Below are 21,824 nucleotides of genomic sequence, written 5' to 3'. Positions count from 1 at the left end.
GGTGACACTTTTATCCAACAGGACCCAAAATGACCTAATACGATCTCTTGGAACACAAGTGAGGAATGTCATTCTGAAAGAGATTAAAGAGGCCAAGATATTTTCAATTCTTCTGGATGAAACTACCGATGTGTCATACTCAGAGCAAGTTTCCTTTGTGGTACGGTTTGTCCATGACATGCAAATAAAGGAGCGTTTCATCCAAGTGTGTCATGTTAAATCAACAACTGGCCAAGACTTGGAGGGTTGTCTTTCAGAAAATGGGTTGAATGCTGAAAATATCCGGGGGCAAGGCTACGATGGTGTAGCCAACATGAGTGCTAGTTACAAGGGGCTGCAGGCTAGAATTCAGAGGCGAAATGAAAAAGCACTCTTTGTGCACTGCCACACACACTGTTTAAACTCAGTGTTAGTGGAGACTACGAAATCAAGTCCTCACTTTGTGCGTTTTTTTAAATTTGGTAGAGAGGCTCTACACTTTCCTGTCGTCTTCTAGCAAGCATCATGCTGCATTCATAGAAATGCAAAAGTTGTTGTATGCTGGAGAGAAAACCTGGGAATTAAAACGCTGGGCCTGTCGAGAAAATGCCTTAAAAGCAAAGAAAGTCTTTTCTGCAGTTATGCAGCTGTTGAAAAAAAATCTCAGACAGCAATCCACCTGATCCAGCTGCAGGTGATGCTCTAATGTTGCTCTAATGCAGAATAAATTTAGAGTTTATGCTTTGTTTGTAGGTGGCCACCCCAGTGTTGTTGCAGAGTTGCGGATCTGCACATTTATACTTATATATTTTCTGCACCCCAAAGGCTCCACAGCACTTGTCACAAGTCTTTGGCTTTGTAAGTATATATATTTTTAAGCTGATTGTCAAATATTTTCTCAATATTGTTTTATTTAGGTTCATTAAATATGTCATGCAGCAGTTATTTATTTAACAGTCAAGCATCATCTGATCTTTTTTAAAAGTTATGTATTTTGTAGTTTGTTAGTGAATTTAAATTATTTCACAACATGTGTATAGTGTAATAATGTTCCTCCTACACTTCTTCTAATATTTTTGTGATTGCTTTTTTATATTTTTTGCCAGATTTGTCAAGATCATCTGAAAAGAGTTCACCTGTGCCATGCAAGTAATTGAATGTTATATTTTGCTATAGAGTAGATGTGTAAATATATGGTTTCTTTTAGGATATTGTAATCAGATGGGCTAGGACATAAGATTAGTTTTCTTGTACTGTTTGAGTCAGAGTGTTGTGAGTGGTCAAGTAGTAGTGACCATGCAGCGTTCCCAAATTTTTATAGGCCTTTTTCTTTTTGTCATTTTAAACTGTAAAACTGTATTAGTTTTAAATTAAATCTACAACATAATAATGTCTGCAAAAAAGTAGTCTAAATTTCTGAAATGACTGTTTGACCACATAACATTAACATTGTTATTAATTAAATAAATATTGGTTTGTATTTCATATACATTTGGAATCCAGACTCGGGGTAATACCGGCTAATTGTATAATCTATGCTGGCGTGACTGTGGCCCGATGCCGGCAGTGTCTGCTCAGTTTCGGCAGCAGGACTCGGGCCGATTCTGGCGTCCGGTAACCGCATCCGGGACGAGTTATCTCTTCCGGCTTGCCGGATTTGGGTCGTTATCGGGCCGGATCATTTTGGCTACCCATAGCACGGCATTGTTGTGGATTATTTATGTAGAATTCAGCACAGATACGTCTTCTAAAGACACCAATCTCAGTTTACAAGCATTATGAAACCAAAGAATATGTTGTCAAGATCTCCCGATGGGTATTTCGTAACTTACACAGAAGCGCGCGAGCCATACTGTATGTGTAAAGGCAATTCTTCACTGTCTGATCACCTTATTTCTTTAGAGAAGAGCGAGAAAACTATACAAACAACATATCACATTAAAAAGCATTAGAATTAGCCAAAGCTTAAAACATTATTTATGACTGAAGGCTGTATAGAAGGATTAAATTAAAGGTTTAGGGCAAACTTTAATTAAATATAATGCGCTGACTTCATGATTTAAATAAAGAAATGTTTCCAGCCCATAGACGATAATTAAAAATAAATTTGATCATCGAGTTATATTCTCTGTGATTGCATGCAACGATTGAATGTCATTATACGGTGAACACAATAAATATAATGAAAAAATAAACTAAATCAAATTAAATCAGCCCGAGTATTCCTCTTTGTGCAGACGTGAGTATAAGGCTTTAACTGTCATATAAGCGCACTGCTATTCAGTTGAAAAGAACAACAACCAAACTGATTTTCATCCTTGGGGCTGGTGAAAGTGTGTTTGGTGTGGAAACACACCTCTCAATCAGCTGCTCACAATGTTAAGTGATGGGCTCTAGCCATTCATATGCTTCATTCATTTCTTTTACTAGTTCTGACTATACTGTATGTTTTTTTATACTTGAAATGGCATGAGTCTCTTACAGGGGTATATCATTTTAATTAGAAAGGATTAAAGCATTTTTATGTTTTATTCAAAAACATTTGCAGCTTAGTTCATTATAGTCCAGACATTGCTTTTTTGAGAAACATTTAAAAACAGATGTACAGCTCAGGTCAGTTCCACCTCAGAACCGCTTCCTCGCATTTTCCTCCTTAAAAACAAAGAAATATCAATATTAGCATTACAGCTTAAAGTAGAAAAGTCTTATAGTTATGTATAAGATACATTTGAGTCAACAGTGGCAGTGTAACAGGGTTGTGCACACTGTAAAAATATTCTGGTAAATTTACGGTAAAAACATAGCAGCTGTAGTTGCCACAAATTCACTGTAAAAAATATGGTGACAATATTTCTAGTATTAGGGGATGGCATATATTTTTCCACTTATAACCATTAATTTAATTATGTGATGCAATCTTAATATACTTCTGCTGCAAAGCCGCTACCAAAATCTGCTTTTTAACCTAAAATGTAAAGATAACCACCATGATAATGCTGATGGTATATTACTATAGAAAGCCACATGAATCATCATAAGTGGCTTATCCATAAATGTGGCAAAAACTCGTATACTGACAATTCACATGGTCATAAGCAGATGGCAAAACACCATCAGCGTAACTTACGACACAAAAATAATACAATAAACATTAAATGACAGAAAATGTAACAAAACCCAAATGTACATTACTGATGATAAAAATAAGAAGACTAAATTATTTAAATATAAACATAAAATCATGTGATTTGTTTTTAATTTGCCTAGGAATGACATTTTACTATTTTTCCACCATAAGTTACACAATTTATATTTTTTACTTCCAGAAGCCACTTGTGACATTACAATTAATTGTACAGTATTTTTTAAAATCAAATTACATATAATTGCAATTTAAACCATTTAGTTTCTGAATTGAACAGAGAATGCTTCTCTGCAAACTCTGCTTAATTTTAATTCAATTTTGAATATAAGGATGTAGAATAAAAAAAAGGTTATATTTTAGTTTTTAATAGTGCTGTCAAACGATTAATCGCATCCAAAATAAAAGTTTGTTTTTACATAATATATGTGTATATTTATTATGTACAGGTACATCTCAAAAAATTTTAATATCGTGAAAAAGGTCAATATTTTTTGTCACTCATTTCAGAAAGTGAAACCCATATATTATATAGTTTCATTACACATAGAGTGAAATATTTCAAGCCTTTATTTCTTGAAATTTTGATGATTATGGCTTACAGTTAATGAAAACCCAAAATTCAGTGTCTCAGAAAATTAGAATATTACATAAGATCAATAAAAAAGGATATTTTAAACAGAAATGTAAGGCTTCTGAAAAGTATGTTCATTTTTATGCACTCAATACTTAGGCCTCCTTTTGCATGAATTACTGCATCAATGCGGCGTGACATGGAGGTGATCAGTTTGTGGCACTGCTCAGGTGTAATGGAAGCCCAGGTTTCTTTGATAGAGGTCTTCAGGTCATCTGCATTGTTGGGTCTGGTGTCTCTCATCTTTCTCTTGACAATACCCCATAGATTCTCTATGGGGTTCAGGTCAGGCGAGTTTGCTGGCCAATCAAGCACAGGAACACCATGGTCATTGAACCAGCTTTTGGTACCTTTGGCAGTGTGGGCAGGTGCCAAGACCTGCTGGAAAATGAAATCAGCATCTCCATAAAGCTTGTCAGCAGAAGGAAGCATGAAGTGCTCTAACATTTCCTGGTAGATGGCTGCGTTGACTGTGGACTTCAGAAAACACAGTGGACCAACACCAGCAGATGGCAGCCCAAATCATCACTGACTGTGGAAACTTCACACTGGACTTCAAGCAACATGGATTCTGTGCCTCTCCAGTCTTCCTCCAGACTCCAGACCTTGATTTCCAAATGAATTGCAAAATTTACTTTCATCTGAAAAGAGGACTTTGGACCACTGAGCAACAGTCCAGTTCTTTTTCTCCACAGCCCAGGTAAGACGCTTCTGACGTTGTCTCTGGTTCAGAAGTGGCTTGGCAGCCCTTTTCCTGAAGACGTCTGAGCGTGGTGACTCTTGATGTACTGACTCCAGCTTCAGTTCACTCCTTGTGAAGCTCTCCCAAGTGTTCGAATCAGCTTTGCTTGACAGTTTTCTCAAGCTTGCGGTCATCCCTGTTGCTTTGTGCACCTTTTCGTACCCAATTTCTTCCTTCCAGTCAACTTTGCATTTAATATGCTTTGATGCAGCACTCTGTAAACAGCCACCTCTTTCAGTAATGACCCTCTGTGGCTTACCCTCTTTGTGGAGGGTGTCAATGATTGTCTTCTGGATCATTGCCAACTCAGCAGTCTTCTCCATTATTGTGGTTCCAAAGAACAAGAGATAGTCTGAATTTATACTGCAGAGATGGTCATTTAATGAAACTCAAATGTAAATATTCTAATATTTTGAGATACTGATTTTTGACTTTCATGAGTTGTAAGCTCTAATCATCAAAATTAAAACAAAAAACTTTTGAAATGTTTTACTTTACATGTAATGGTTCTAGAATATATGAAAGTTTCACTTTTTGAAATAAGTTACAAGAAAAAATGAACTTTTTCATGATATTCCAATATTTTTAGATGTACCTGTATATATAAATACAAACACATGCACGTATATATTTATAAATAATATGTTGTTTATATGTTAAATATTTTTATATATAGGAATATAAATATACACGTGTATTTATATATACATCATAAATCACAGTACACATTTTTTTACACAGTACACACAAACTTTTATTTTGAATGCGATTAATCATGAATAATCGCTAATTTATATATTTTTATATCAGAAGATTCCATTTTTATGATTTCAATATTTAACTTTATAAGGGTATTTGAAAATAATGTAATGGAAATTCTGGGGTGCTGTCGGTTTTAGTTTATTTTTAATTATAAATATGTCTAAATAAAAGTCTATATAAAACAAACGAATGAAGTAGCAAAGTTAAAGTCAAAATGAATAATATTTATAATAAAATGTGAACAAATGAACTTTCAGTGATTTAAGTAGTAAATCTTGTGATGGACTAATGAGATTCCCTATGTGGGTTTTTGCTGTGATTTTTATTGAACTGCAATTCTGTGAATTCATATTCCTGTCACTGCAATTCAAAATCACGTTCATGAATTAATCTGAATTCTGCACAACCCTGCTGTATAAACTTACATAATTCAGATTCCCCAGACAAACACAAAGCCTTATCCTATAGGAGAATCATTCATGTAATTGAGGAACAGGCTTAGTCCATGTCCGGAAAACCTGGCAATAAGGTCTCTGGCACTCTGCAGCTTTGATTTTACCTTCACAACTTTGCTGAGCTCAGCCAGAGTTTGCTCATAGTCGGTCTCCATGCTTCTAAGAATTTCTGGTTTCACAAAGTGCCTCTGTATGCCAGGACTGCCAGCATCTCTCACCATCTGCAAGAAACTCTTCTCCTGAAAGACAAACAGGTATTCAAGCACAATTCTGGTGACAATCAGCCATTAGAACATAAGGTGCATCTCAACCAATCAGTCACTCAAAATGATTTCACAAATTGGTTTTTGCCCATAATAGATGTCGACTGAATAAAATGGACTAAATGCTCGCACACACAACTAAATCACAAATGCTGAATTTGCAATTCCAGTTACGATGAAAATCTGACCTGCACTTCTAAAAGGAAGGTGAATGCCGACCCAGCCTTCCCTGCTCTCGCTGTTCTGCCCACCCTGCGAATGAAAACACTCATCAAACACACTGATGATGGATACAAACAACATAATACCCGCACATATTGGGCATCTATTGTATTATGCTTACTCGCCTGTGAATGTACCCTCGGATGTATTGAGGAGCGTCATAATTAATGACACATTTCACGCCATTGATATCAATGCCTCTGGCAGCAGCATCTGTGCTTATCAACCTGACATGAAAAACATATCAACAATATTTCACCATTACATACACCATATATAAAGATCATGTTCCATGAAGATATTTAGTACATTTCTTACCGTAAATATATCAAAACTTCCTTTTTGACAACTTTAAAGGTGATTTTCTCAATATTTTTTTGCACCCTCAGATTCCAGATTTTCAAATAGCAATAAATCTCAATTTCAAAAAATTTACACTTAAGACTGGTTTTGTGGTCCATGGCCACATATAGTCTTACATGGTGTTATGATGGTAGTACAAAAGACACCTGGGAGCCAGACATTTTGCTGATTAATAGGGGATCAAAAATGATTTGATCCCCTGCTGATTTTGTACGTTTGCCCACTGAAAGAAGGGTTTATTTTAACAGTGAGAGAAAAAAAATTAATTTCAAATAATGAACGATAAATCTTGTTGGGTTTGGTTGTTCCTGAACTCTCAGAGTGGATACTGAAGGCATACGTACAGTTGGATCTTCCCTTGTTCAAAGTCCTTCAGTGCTTTTTGTCGTTCACTTGGGTTCAGTTTAGAGGAAAACTCAGCCACTTCCACACCGCCGAACAGCTTCACGAGCAAATACAGTCTGAGAAACAGAAAAAAAACCCAGAAAGATGAAAACAAAAATACAGTAATAAATGTTTTGTCTTTGATTTGATACATTTTAGGCAAAAGATCAAAGCTAAAACCAGAGTATATGCACATATTTGTTACTTCCTTGTGTATACCCACCATCAAACTTTAGTCTGATTTAAAGACATTTCTTGCACTTATAAAGTTTCTCTAAATTAGTTCATGGAAGAATATTTCTCTTCTTGAGCGCCAGATCTGAAGGATCATGTGACACTGAAGACTGGAATAATGATGCTGAAAATTCAGCTTTGCGTCACAGGAATAAATTACATTTTAGAAATACATAAAAAATAAAACATTTCAAATTGTAATAATATTTAAAATATGCAAAGAATACTTAAAACGGTCATTTAAAATACATATTTAACCTTTAAATGGTACTAATATTTCACAATATTAATGTTTATACAGTATTTTTCACATAAATGCAGAAAATCTTACAGACTCTAAACTTTTGAATGATAGTGTAAATATGGAAATCATATTAAAAATGGTATATACTGTATGGCATATTTCAGAATAAGCAACAATGCCTATCAACATTAAACTGAAACAATTAAATTAATGTAATGTAATATAATACAGTGAGGGAAAAAATTATTTAATTAATTTAATCATTATTTAATTAATTAAATTAAATTTGTACGTTTGCCCACTGAAAGAAATGCTCAATCTATAATTTTAATGGTAGGTTTATTTTAACAGTGATAGACAGAATAACAGCAAAAAATAAAAACAATCCAGAAAAACGCATTTCAAATAAGTTATAAATTGATTTGCAATTTAATGACTCAAATAAGTATTTGATCCCCTATTAATCAGAATAATTTCTGGCTCCCAGGTGTCTTTTATACAGGTAAGGAGCTGAGATTAGGAGCACACTCTCTTAAAGGGAGAGTTACCTGTATAAAAAACAATCTGTCCACAGAAGCAATCAATCAATCAGATTCCAAACTCTCCACCATGGCCAAGACCAAAGAGCTGTCCAAGGATGTCAGGGACAAGATTGTAGACCTACACAAGGCTGGAATGGGCTACAAGACCATCGCCAAGCAGCTTGGTGAGAAGGTGACAACAGTTGGTGTGATTATTCGCAAATGGAAGAAACACAAAATAACTGTCAATCTCCCTCGGTCTGGGGCTCCATGCAAGATCTCACCTCGTGGAGTTTCAATGATCATGAGAACGGTGAGGAATCAGCCCAGAACTACACGGGAGGATCTTGTCAATGATCTCAAGGCAGCTGGGACCATAGTCACCAAGAAAACAATTGGTAACACACTACGCCGTGAAGAACTGATCCTGCAGCGCCCGCAAGGTCCCCCTGCTCAAGAAAGCACATGTACAGCCCGTCTGAAGATTGCCAATGATTCAGAGGAGAACTGGGTGAAAGTGTTGTGGTCAGATGAGACCAAAATCTAGGGGGTCAACTCAACTCGCCGTGTTTGGAGGAGGAGGAATGCTGCCTATGACCCCAAGAACACCATCCCCACCGTCCAACATGGAGGTGGAAACATTATGCTTTGGGGGTGTTTTTCTGCTAAGGGGACAGGACAACTGCACCGCATCAAAGGGACGATGGACGGGGCCATGTACCGTCAGGGCCAGGGCATTGAAAATGGGTCGTGGATGGGTAGTCCAGCATGACAATGAACCAAAGCACACGGCCAAGGCAACAAAGGAGTGGCTAAAGAAGAAGCACATTAAGGTCCTGGAGTGGCCTAGCCAGTCTCCAGACCTTAATCCCACAGAAAATCTGTGGAGGGAGCTGAAGGTTCGAGTTTCCAAACGTCAGCCTCGAAAACTTAATGACTTGGAGAGGATCTGCAAAGAGGAGTGGGACAAAATCCCTCCTGAGATGTGTGCAAACCTGGTGGCCAACTACAAGAAACGTCTGACCTCTGTGATCGCCAAAAAGGGTTTTTCCACCAAGTACTAAGTCATGTTTTGCGAAGGGGTCAAATACTTATTTGACTCATTAAAATGCAAATCAATTTATACCTTTTTTGAAATGCGTTTTTCGGGATTGTTTTGTTGTTATTCTGTCTCTCAGTGTTCAAATAAATCTACCATTAAAATGATAGACTTATCATTTCTTTGTCAGTGGGCAAACATACAAAAATCTACAGGGGACCAAATAATTTTTTCCCTCACTGTATGTGCCATGCAGAGACATCCATGAACACTTCTAACTAATGACAAACAAGTTGCAAAATTGATTCAAATGGATGGATTTGAACTGATTTGTGAAAATTAATATTATAATAAAGAATTAATTTCCAGTTTTATTGCTAGTAGTGGTCACTACAGTTGAAATAATTGTTGCAGTTGTTTATTTTTATTTTTTAAATTTGACTGATTTAGTCATGCCCTGGATGTAAATATATATATAGAGTAGCTCTTTATCTGCATCATACTGAAGCTTAAAAATCCATCATTACCGGTGTGCTGCTTCTCTGGAGTTTGTGAAGCACAAAGCAGGACTGAACTTGAGCCGAAGCAGGAAGTGAAGGATGATGAGCGGTTTCTTGCTTAAGGTGCAGGGGACATAATACTCCTGCGTAATACATTCCCATATGTTAAAGATGTGCAAAGAAGATCTGTTACCAGTTTAGATCATATGATTATGATAGATTCATGTGTTTGATTACAATGCTCAAGAAACGTTCAACTCACAGCGAGACCCTGAGGGAAGTTAAAAGTGTCCTGGCTTTGCGTGCCGGTCTCTGTACTTCTGTGTGTGGAACTGAAGAGTCGAGGCTGGTGCAGATCCAGCAGCTGCAGTTTCTCAGGGTTTTGGGTGAGAGTGGCGGAAAACAGCAACTTCTGCAGAGGAATCTGTGGCGGAGACAAACTGACACACAAACAGACAGACATAAACACTGAGCTGCTTGTTTTAGACTAGCAATGCAGACACAGGTTCTTGTTTTGGGAGGTGAGCAAGACACTTTATCCAAGGTTACTCATAAACACCATCAAACTGAGGGTCACTGGGTTGGCTGATATTCTGGGTGGAGTTGAAAACCCTTGTGCTAAATAATGGATAAAGATGACATCCTACCTTGCCACTGTGATCGGTCCAGGCAGGGTTCTCCTGAAGACAGACGTCTGTGTGTCACCTGGGCTTCTGTACACAGCTTTAATCACCTGAGTGAGCCACGACTGATGCATGCCATCAATCATCCTGTCTGCCTCGTCAATAATCTACAACATACACATGATATTGTAAAGCCGTCTTCCCACTTTCTATACAGAAAATAGAAAGATACCACGATAGAGACATACATCTGACTTTACTGCCATTTAATTCCTTTGTGTTAAATGCCATTTCAATAATAAAGGAATAGTTCACTCAAAAATAAATAAATGAATCCATCAATAAGGCGTTTAACTTTAAACCGTTGCTTCTGGCCAATAATGCAAAATGCTTCCTCCAATGGACAATTTTGCGCTTGTAAATGTTGCTTGATTTTTGCATATTTCTCTCCTGATTCAGACCAGGTGACTTTTTTACTGGAGGAACTGATTTTATGGATAGAGGGATTTTAGCTTGAAGCAATAACAATTGCATTAAAAATTTGTTAATAACAAATTTCTATTGTAATATATTTTAAATTGGAATTCAATTCTGTGATGCAAAGCTGAATTTGCAGCCATGAGATTCAAATTTCTGAAAGTTCCCCGGCTCAAATTTTTTATTTGGCTAATATTTTTTTCTGAAGAAAGATAAAGATGTACAGTGATGAAAGCCAAAATATTAGATGTCATGGATGAATATTTACGTAGTAATCCACTACTTTGTACAGGGGGGGTCAAAATGGCAATCTTCACCTGAGATTCAGAGCCAAATTACAGGGGAGTAAAAATGATTTCATAAAGATGGCAGCATCATAATGTTACTTTTACACAGAGATTGGTAGGTCTGTTAGTCAAATCTGTTGACTTTAGCAAACCTTTTTGCATTATGTGCCAATGGGGACTATTCAAAAATGGGGAATCAGAGCTTTTCAAGTTTTTTCTCCAAAGTTTGCAGGCCTATAACTCAAGAAGCACTGAAGATATCTTAATGCCCTTTGAGATATTGGGTCTTAGCAAACTTTCCTTTTGGCATCCTCATTTTTAAGGCCCTATATTGTTCAGTTACAGAGATATTGGAATTTCAATATGGCTCCAGGAGTAAATTGTTATATTGTACACATTTTCAGTGGTCAAAAACCAAATGTGGGTCACTTTGCAAAAATATGATACTTCTTTTTTTTAAAGAGGAATGTCTGAAGACCTAAGGCCACAAAACCCCCATTTTGATTTACTAGGGTCAAAATATTACACTCTTAAAAATAAAGGTGCTTAAAAAGCGATATTCTTCAGCCGATGCCATAGAAGAACCATTTTTGGTTCCACAAAGAACCATTCAGTCAAAGGTTCTTTAAAGAACCATCTCTTTCTTTCTTCATTTTTGTTCTTTTTTTGGTTCACAGTAGTTCACTAAAGACATTGTTACAGGTGTCCATATGATTTATACTGATGCTCACCAGGAATCGTAGATGTTGTAGACTGAAGTTGCTGTTTTTGTTGATGTGATCCACCAGTCGGCCTGGTGTGCCCACGACAATATCAGCCAAACTGTGGCTAACACCTCCTCTACACAAAGACACAACGTTTAAAAGAATATTTAAGTTCCCACTATAGTCCATCAAGTTCACAAACAATGTTTTCCTATTTGTCCCATGAGCCTGCAAAATACTCACCTGATTTCAGAGAGCGCTGTTTGCTCTGCAGCAAATGATTTTTGGCCTGTGATCATCACCACCTTAAGACTGGTGTCCTCAGTGTATGTGCTAAACACCTTTGACACCTGTGGGTTTGAAATCAAGGATGAATGTTGAATGCTGATGGATATGTACATAACTGGACATGTAGACAATTAACTGACAAATAATCAGTGAATAATAATCATTACCTGTTGTGCTAACTCCTTGGTGGGAAGTACAGCGAGCGCACGGACCTCACGCACCACACGCTTGGACAACGCCTGCGTTAGTAAACATGTCATATACACATATTTTGTTTCTTATACTCAATGAGAAATGTTTTTGAGCAGCAAATCAGCATATTAGAATATTTTCTGAAAGATCATTTGAAACTAAAGATTGGAGTAATTGTGCTAAAAATTCAGCTTTGCATCCCAAGAACAGTTATTAACAGTTAACAGTTATTTTAAATTGTCACATTATTTCACAATATTAATGTTTAATGCATTTTTAAATGCAGCCTTGATGAGCATAACAGACTTTTTAAACATTTAAAAATCTAGAAAATGCCATGAGCTGGATTTAAATGACCATCATCCAATTTAACTCAGAGCACATAACCACTAGAAAGTTCCAATGCAAATATGAGCATGAATGCAATTGATTGTTTGTACACATACCTGTACAACAGGTATGACGAACGCCAATGTTTTTCCACTTCCTGTAGGTGCAGAAACACAGATGTCTCTGGGTCTGTAGCCACCTGGACCGAGCAGCAGCCCTGAGCTCACGCTCTCTAGGATGGCAGGGATAACCTCAGCTTGAACTGAAAACACAAACACAATTGATGCTTTGCAACCTTCATATGCCTTCCTGCAGCTCAAACAGAAGAGCATGACAACAGCAACGACAAAGCCATGGGTTCCTGATAAAATGTGAATGCAGTCTAACATACTTTGAAAATAAAAGTCAAAAACATACATGTAAAGTTAAAGTAAGTTAAAACTGACTTCTTGTCAGTGCTGATGTACACCAGACTCTCCACTAATAGGGGCTAAGATTTGATCCGTTAGGCCCCATTGTAAGTTGCTGTATATGTGACCCTGGACCACAAAACCAGTCATAAAGGTCAATTTATTGAAACTGAGATTTATACATGATCTGAAAGCTGAATACTAAGCTTTCCATTGATGTATGGATTGTTAGGATTGGACAATATTTGGCTGAGAATCTGAAAATCTGAGGGTGCAAAAAAAAAATATCAAAATATTGAGAAAATCACCTTTAAAGTTGTCCAAATGAAGTTCTTAACAATGCATATGACTAATCAAAAATTAGGTTTTGATATATTTGTGGTAGTAAATTTCCAAAATATCTTCATGGAACATGATCTTTACGTAATATCCTAATGATTTTTGGCATAAAAGAAAAATTGATAATTTTGACCCATACAATGTATTGTTGACTATTGCTACAAATATACCTGTGCTATACTTATGACTGGTTTTGTGCTCCAGGGTCACATATTACTGCTCTGTGTTTAATACAATGCTAATGAATCATCGCTCCCTTTCACCTGGAAAGAAGTTCTGTATCCCGTTGGTTTCTAATTTCTTCAGGAGTGTGGGGCAGATGCCTGGCACCTCACTCATGGGAATGAGGTTGTTCTTAATGTCTCGTTGAATGACGTCAGGCTGTGCCAACCATTGAGGCAATACTCTTTTAACCTGTAATTGTGCAAAAAAACATTTCTTTACAAGACACAACACTCGATACAGTTTAATTCAAAACTTAGAGATATTTTCCCAGCTACCTTTTGCACGGTCTTCTCTTCGAAGCCCCCCAGGATGTGGAAGCTGGTCTGGGAGGAGCTGTTTTCTGGCTTTGGCTCCTGACTGATCTGAGGGTCCACAGGCTCTTCGGTCTTCTTACTTTCCTCTAGGCCACTTTCACTTGTTTCTGTGATTTCTACAGACTTCTCATTAACGGATTCTGTATCTCCTGAAATAAATAATACATTTCTGTATAAAAAAGAAAAAAGCACCTTGCACAAAAACAGTAAAGGAGGAAAGAGCTTGAAACTCTTAATAAAGTCTTTTGTTTTTCCTTCAAAAAAAAAAAAAGCTCAGTTAAAGAAGGTGATTCACTTTCAAAAAGGGTTATTTGACTTTGATCTTATTTTGATTTTTAAAAATAAATGTTCAATAAATATCAAAATAAACCCACAATAGGATTGGTGACAGGGTTGCAACTTTACTTGCTGACTATTTTTGTAAATGTTGATTTGTAGTTATTATTAAATATATATATTTTTTATTTCTTTTAATAATAACTTGAGCTTGATAAATTCAGCAACGACTACCATTTTATGTAAAAACTGAGAAAGTGGAATAATATTATATTTGTCTTATTGTTATATCGCCAAAAAAGATTTCACTTCTTGATTTTTTTTTATTTTATGTTACATCTCAACTGAGGAAAGTTAATGCCGTAACAGGGCAGCACAAAAATATTAAATATTCTACTTTCGGCATAATATGGCAAATTTTGAAATGTCATTTTCATAGTTTAACTTTTATGCTAGATAATAGTTTATCAAATGCATCTAATCATTCTCTCTCCAATGAATATGGGATTCATGCTTTAATTATTTAAAGAAATGTTATGGGATACAAACTTGCATCCTATTTGTTCTAAGACATGCCAAAAGGATTTAAGCCCACCGAAATCATCATGCTTGTCTAGATTCTAGGGCTGTCAGCGTTAATGCATTAATCGCGATTAGTTAAAAACAATCCATAACGCGTTTTTTTTTTAATCGCATTTCAGGTAAGCCGTTTTGTCCCTTTGACTAGCCCGTAGTCAGCCCCTTTGGTTTGTGAAGCGGTAAAAGGTGATGGATAGAAAAAGTATAACCGAATTTTTAAACGGCCTGTTTAACTTTAAAAAAAAATCAGACGGTTCCGTTGACAACACTAAGGTACAATGCAGCATTTGTTTCAAGGAGTTCAGTTACCATCGGAGCACGTCAAGTCTAAGTTACCATCTCCAGGCGAAACACCCCGGTGTTTCACCTGACGCCTCCCCGCGAAGCAAGCCGCAACCCCGCCAAAGAACTATTCCTGAGTGCGGGCGTCGCAGCAGACCCTTGGATGAAAAGAAGTTAACCACAGCGATCGCCAGATGGGTGGCAACTGATTGCAGACCAGTCAACATTGTTGAAGATTCGGGTCTCAGGGATGTAATCAGGTTGGCAAGTTCTGACCCAGCTTACACGTTACCATCGCGGGGAACAATTGTTGCTCGCATAGAGGAGCTTTATGAAGCTGAGAAACAATCTAAAATAAATCTCCTGCGAAATGCAAATGCTGTGGCATTAACCGGGGATCATTGGACGTCAGTAAGTAACCAGAATTATCTTGGAGTTACTTCACACCACATAGACGCTGACTGGAAGTTGCATTCGTTTGCTTTAGCGGTTAAACACTCAGAAGAACGGCACTTTGCAGAAACATGTGCCGAACAATTTTCTGAAGTTGCAGAGCAGTGGGAAATTGCGGGGAAGGTGACAACAATTGGCACCGACAGTGCCCGTAATATGACAGCAGCAGCAAGACTCCTGCCATACGAGCACATGCCGTGCGTTGCGCACAGTTTACAGAGATCGATCACAATGTCACTCCGTGACAGTGGTCTTGAGAATGTCTTGGCAAAATGCCGCAAATTGGTTGGACATTTTAAGCATAGTCCAGCAAATGCAGCTGAATTGCGAGCACAACAAGAGGAGATGGGACAGCCACAGGAGCCCCTCGTCCAAGATGTTTCCACCAGGTGGAACTCCACTCTCAGCATGATCACCCGGCTTCTGAGAAACAAGGACGTTGTCAAGGCTACACTTCAACTCCATCAACAAAGAGGCACACCAGCCATGCTGACTAATGCAGAACTGGAGAAGATCGAAAAGCTTGAAACACTCCTTGAACCATGCAGGTAAATATTTTGAATTTGTTTTGTTGAAACTAAAATGTGACTGATTTATTAGTTTCTCTTTAATCATTTAGTTAGATGCTGCTGCTTTTGTAGCTTTAAACATTGGTTAAATTAATATGAAAAGCACTGTAAGGAGGAAGGCCTACACACATGCTCTAAAAATTGAGTTTTTAGAATTTTATTTCACTGGAGCTTAACTTCATCCTTTTTTTTTTTTTTTTTTTTTATAACTGGTAATTGATTGCACTTTATGCTTCTTGGCAGGTATGTGACTAAGCTTTTGGGAGGAGAACAGTACATATCCTGCTCCGTGGTCCTGCCTGCACTGTGTCATTTGTTCCGGTTGATGACTGGTTCTGACAATGATCCAGGTTATGTGCTCCGGTTTAAAGCGGCCTTCACATCTGACCTATCAAAGCGAAAACAAAGCACCAATCTCCAGTGGTTGAAAGTGGCAACAGCGCTTGACCTCAGATTTAAGGATCGTAAATGCCTTCCCAGATCTGAAAGGGAGGAAGTCTGGAAGTTGATTAAAGAGGAGAGTGGCCAGCAACCTGAGCCTCGTAGAGAACCTGAACCAGGTCCACCTAAAAAGAAGATGCACTTTCTGTTAGCTGCTGCATCAGATTCAGATGACGAAGAAGACCCAGCATCTGACACGTCTGTGGATCGGTACAGAGGTGAGCCCAGCATCTCCATCGATGACTGTTGGAATGGTGGTCTGGACACGCAAGGGCCTACCCAACCTTGGCACCTCTAGCACAAAAATATCTGGCTACACCTGCAACAACGGTACCGTGTGAAAGACTGTTCTCTCTCGCTGGTCACATCTTGCAAAAAAAGAGAGCAGCACTGTCCACTGCTAATGTCACCAGACTGGTGTGTGTTAGCAATTGGGTTAAAGAAAAGAAATAGGAGAGACAACTTAGAACTCAGATAGTTCTGAATCTCATGTCCAATCATGCAATATTTTTCATTTCATCTTACTGTCATTTGGACTTTTTTTTTCATCCATGTGCAGCACAGGTTAATTACAAGGATGACATTCTTCATTTAAGACTAGAAAATGTTACAAATATCCCGCTGTGGCCGTCAATGTTTTAGACTGTTCTGTTTGTCATAAGCGAGTTAGAAATGTCCTACCAGTGTTACATATCACTTGATTGCTGTTATTTCCAGCTAGGAATTGTTTTGCTAATGATGTTATTGTTTATTTTTGAAGTAGCTTAAGAGAGTGGCCTGATAAATGTAATCTCTCAAAGTAAGCACTGCGTTACTTTATTCCTCCTAATATTTGGAAGTTGGTCTACATTGCACTTTTTTTTTTAATAAAAAAAGGTCAAAAAGGAAATTTTATGTGTTCTTTTGATTCCCATTGAAAACTCTGGTAAGATATGCGGGCTTAGAACTGCCTTGATATGCAAAATAACAGAATTTTACATGTGCAATCCAAACCGCGATTAATCGCAGTTAACTATGAAGCTTCTGCGATTAATTGCGATTAAAAAAATTAATCGTTTGACAGCCCTACTAGATTCATTTAAAAACAAACAAACATCGTAGTAAGGCAGCATTACCTGTATTCGCGCTCTCGTTTTCAGTGGACAACTTTTTCAGTTTTTTCTTCTTTTTAGCCGAACTGGCAACTTCATCAGTGAGATCAGTTTTTCTCTCACGCTGCACTCCCTCCGTCTCTGGTTCTTCAAGTTTTCTTTTCTTGCGTTTTTTATCACCCTGGTGCTCCTCATCTTCATCAGCTCTGTTTGAGATGCTCTGCTGTTCTCTGGCTTTGACCTGCTCCTGAAGTCTAGCCAGTAAAGCTCTGGAGCGAGACTCTCTGCTGGATTCACTGTCCTCCTCCTCCTCCCCTAAATACCTGATCACAACACATCAATACACAGGTCTCAAATGGGACAACATGTTAAGAAATAACACATTTTTTAACCTGTAGAATTTAGGTTAAATTGAATGTATAAGTGCTTGTTTTGTTTTATTTGTCACTCTTCTTGTGACATTAATTTGAAATATAATAATACATCAAGTTTCAAGTCGCATGTATAATAATTACACAATACTTAGAAAAAGGTGTTTTAAAGTTATTTTAAGATGAAGCGTCCTATGCCAGACTATACAACTAAACATAAGTGCGATGTAGTATTCAGTGAGCCATTACTTATGATTGAACTGGTCAAATAATTTACTGTAAGAACAACAATGAATTAAATATGCAGCGAGCACAATATACTTTTGATGTAAAGAATACATACCTATTTATCGTAAACAGTGCCATTATAGTGACTCCTGGCACGTGTCAGCGCCACATAGACCTTTATTTCATCAATTGTTATAATTGTATCTAGGTTCAGTCTTCAGAAATGAAAATATAAACTGTACAGTGTGCGGCTCAGTTGACCACGTGGGTTCGTGAGTGCTGTTTTGCAGTCGCGCGCTGATGACGTAAGTGACGCACTGCCGGGAATAAATAAATAAATAAATATATCCAGGGCCTGCACAACTATTATAGTAGTTCTAGGAGTTATTACTGAATAATTAAACAATGAAAAAAAATGAAAGATGTCTTTCTTTTGGGCTGTTTCTGTTCCTGTTTATTTTTTTTATAGATCTAACAGCTGCTAAATACTATTGTTCTAAGCATTTTGGCCACCATTGTATTTGATACAAAATACAGTAAACATAACAGTAATATAGTTAAATATTACAGTATTACAATTTAAAATAACATTTTTCTATTTGAATATAAAATTATTAATTTGATGCAAAGACAGCCTAATTAGTATAATTAATGAGATCATGAGTCCAGTCTTCAGCGACACGCGGTTTTTCAGAAATCTTTCTAATATGCTGATTTGCTGTATTAAGCAATGCAACACAACGGCACTTTTAAACAGGTTTCATTTATTAATACATACGCATTCTACACCAGCGAGTGGTTTGCATAACTCAAGTATTTCAAAAGACAACTGCTTCCAGATTCATTCAAAAGGCCACCAAACAATCATGGCTGTTTCGACATTAAACATAAAAATATGAACAATCCCCAATCTCAAACGGATATAAAACACCTCTCCACAAACAGCAATGTGGATACCCAACTAAAATTCACCCCTTGTAATAGAAACTTTATCTCATAACTCTTAGTGTCAGTGAAAAAGTGTGTGATGCACCTGCCTAATTCTTACAGGTTTACTGAAAACCTGTGCAGCAAAAGAAACGTGTTTCATGGGATCGGACTGAATATGAGCATATCTGCATGTACATACATTTTGCAATTAATAACTGATTTAGTGTATATTGTGACAAGCAGAGATAACAGCATCTTGGTGCTAGAGCTGCCTGTGTTTAAACATAATAAAGGGAATGTGCAGTGTGTATTGATAACTACATAAAATACAGTCGTGTGCAATATAATCCAGCATCAATTGGATTTAATGTCCAGCTGTTTACCAATGTGCTTAACATCATAAGATCGTTTTAAACACTGTATACTAGCGCCCCACTTTCATAAATATACCATGCACTAGATTCGGTGTTGCTTGTACAATATTAAGAGCTTATACCTTCTTACTTTTCATTGGCTTTCATGCTAAACATGATTATCAAATGTTACAATTTGTTGCTTAAAGCCTGTTTTCTTTTACATTTGGAGTGAAATGTGACCTGGATATGAAGGTAAATCATTTAAAATATAAAGGTATTTTCACAGCCTAATGAAACGTTGGCTGACACAAAATCATCAACATATATTTTATCAATAGTTACACAGAACGTTTCCGGTTTTGCTTTTTAAGATGTAGGACTCTGCCAGATCTGAGCTATACAAAACTATCTGGAATACCATAATAGTAGAAGTACCATTGGTAAACAGATGGCGAATAATACAAACATTTCATAATAGTGGAAATCATTTTTTAAGCTCATGCTCATAATAGAAAACAATCCAATCTTTTTGTAAAACAACACGCTAAATCAGGTTTTTGTGGACGTGGTACATATGCAGGACAGAAATGAAGCTTGACAGCATGAGAATGATCTGAGGTAGCAAAAGATGTCACACAATCAAACGCTGACCCAGAGATAGACAGCCAGAGGCCATAAATGTGCTTCACTCTTGAATAAATTACACTCAGTATACAGCATTTTATTATGTTAAGCTCAAATCTTATAACGGAGCGGTTTCACAGACGCCATTCTCTCAGCGTTTATCATGGCAGCCCTTAAGGTGGAAGGGCGCTGAGACGAAGGGGTCAGTGGAAGTCCCATCAGATGTCAGACTGGGAACATGCTCACCGCTCAGAGTGTGTTCAGGGTCTGTGTTCACAGGTTCTTCGTAGTGTCTGGAATACTTAGAAAGTGCCTGGGGTCGAAAGGGCAGAGGGGTCACTTGGCCGAGGATGCTCTGCTCAAGGGAAGAACCTGGATTGGAGTGTAAAAATCTCGGCTGGGCTGCCGGATTGGTGTAAACCTTTCCAGAAGCTTCCTTCTTTCTACCAAAGGGCGCCTGGAGGAAAATATCAGACTGTTGAGGTTGAGCAGGAAGACGAGGAAACGGCGCATTGGCGAACACATCCCCTTCGCTGTCTATGTCTTGTCCGATTCGAAACGGAGCTTTGGAAAAGATGTCGACGCTTGCATCTGTGCCTGCATGTTGGGCTAGCGACACCAGCTGTGGCGAGTGGTTCTGAGAAACCAGTGAGGACTGGTTTTCAACGGGTCCCTCGGATTGGGAAGACATCTGGAGGTTTCTGGAAGACACGGGACTTTGGTCATCATCGTCATCCGAGTCTTGAAGTAACGGTCTGGAGCCACTGCAGTCCAGACTTGGCGTTTCTTCGCCGCTCACCTGTGACCTCCCCCCTTCTTTTTCTCCATCATCTTCATCGCTGGAATGAAGGCAGCCCTCCTCCACAGAGTTCTCCAGGTCACCTCCCTCCAAATGCGATCCACATCCATCACTCTTGCTTCTGGCTTCTGCAAAACAGAAAACCGTAAAAAGCAAATTCATTTGTTAGTGACATTTTTACCAATATGCTACAGTATGAATTAGTGCGGTCAATCGCATCCAAAATAAAAGTTGTTTACATAATATATGTGTGTGCACTGTATATATTTATTATGTATACAGTATATAAATATAAAATTATATATTAAATATATTTATATATATACATAAGAAATATACACAGTGCACACACATATATTATGTAAACAACTTTTATTTTGGATGTGATTAATCGCGATTAATCGTTTGACAGCACTAGGAAGTCAATAGCAGGAACAATCAATGATAGTGACCAAAACATTTCCAAAACTAAAAATGGTGTCATTTTATAAATCTACAGAATGAAAAAAATAAATAAATTGTCTATTGTTGCAGCCTGTATCAGGACAATTGTTGCAACATTACTGTGATTCTTCTACAGGATGGTTCACCCAAAAATGTATATTCCGTCATCATTTACTCATTCGTATGACTTTCTTACTCCCGCTGAACACAAAAGGAGGATTTCTGAATTCATTATGAATTGAATTTGAGTGTTTTTTTGTTTTTTTTTGTTAAAAATATAATAAATTTGAACTGGAGCATTCAAGTTTCTAGTGCTGTCAAACGATTAATCGCGATTAATCGCATCCAAAATAAAAGTTTTTGTTTACATAATATATGTATGTGCACTGTATATATTTCTTATGTATATATAAATAAACACACATGCATTTATATAATTCAGAAAAAATTTTTTTTATATATTAAATATTTATAATATAAATTATTTGAATATAAATATAGACATGCATATACATGTAAATATATTAAAAATATACACTGTATGTGTGTGTATTTATATTACATAATAAATATACACAGAACACACACATATGCAAACAAAAACTTTTATTTTGGATGCAGTTAATCACGATTAATCGTTTGACAGCACTAAAGTTTACTGAAGCAATACAGTCGCTGTGGACACTACTCGAATGTTTAAGCCAAATT

At 37.2% G+C, this 21,824-nt stretch overlaps 2 protein-coding genes across 3 annotated transcripts in view; both read right to left on the bottom strand.

The window, feature by feature from the left end:
* Nucleotides 1–2,384: 2,384 nt before the first annotated feature.
* ddx51 (DEAD (Asp-Glu-Ala-Asp) box polypeptide 51) lies at nt 2,385–18,274 on the bottom strand. The gene is made up of 16 exons (XM_079382519.1): nt 18,079–18,274; nt 17,389–17,687; nt 13,635–13,822; nt 13,398–13,548; nt 12,502–12,647; nt 12,031–12,102; nt 11,819–11,925; nt 11,603–11,711; nt 10,132–10,274; nt 9,747–9,924; nt 9,512–9,627; nt 6,907–7,023; nt 6,325–6,426; nt 6,166–6,229; nt 5,819–5,953; nt 2,385–2,631 (listed from the first exon to the last, which is right to left on the bottom strand). Exons 1-16 carry the CDS (start codon nt 18,099–18,101, stop codon nt 2,605–2,607), a joined length of 1,977 nt encoding a protein of 658 aa, XP_079238645.1. The 5' UTR covers nt 18,102–18,274; the 3' UTR covers nt 2,385–2,604.
* A 433-nt stretch (nt 18,275–18,707) lies between these two features.
* The window catches only part of LOC306848238 (AP2-associated protein kinase 1-like), a 56,643-nt gene continuing 53,526 nt past the window's right edge, over nt 18,708–21,824 (bottom strand). Inside the window, exon 16 of one of the 2 annotated variants that reach the window (XM_079382660.1) lies at nt 18,708–20,800. In XM_079382660.1, coding sequence (XP_079238786.1) covers nt 20,025–20,800 — 776 coding nt within the window. In that variant the 3' untranslated portion in view covers nt 18,708–20,024. The remainder of the gene's footprint in view (nt 20,801–21,824) is intronic. The other variant, XM_079382659.1, reaches the window with a different exon arrangement.

The sequence above is a fragment of the Barbus barbus genome (genome assembly GCF_936440315.1).
Source record: "Barbus barbus genome assembly, chromosome: 28".
Lineage (NCBI taxonomy): Eukaryota > Metazoa > Chordata > Actinopteri > Cypriniformes > Cyprinidae > Barbus > Barbus barbus.
Note: the sequence above shows the minus strand (reverse complement) of the source record. Positions and strands in the feature narration are given on the sequence as shown.

Coding starts and splice junctions, on each gene's coding strand:
- ddx51 (XM_079382519.1), bottom strand. CDS start 18,101: ATGGCACTGTTTACGATAAATAG. Junction 13,823..17,388: donor AAACGAGAGCGCGAATACAG/GTAATGCTGCCT, acceptor TATTTATTTCAG/GAGATACAGAATCCGTTAAT. Junction 9,628..9,746: donor ACTTCCCTCAGGGTCTCGCT/GTGAGTTGAACG, acceptor TGTATTACGCAG/GAGTATTATGTCCCCTGCAC.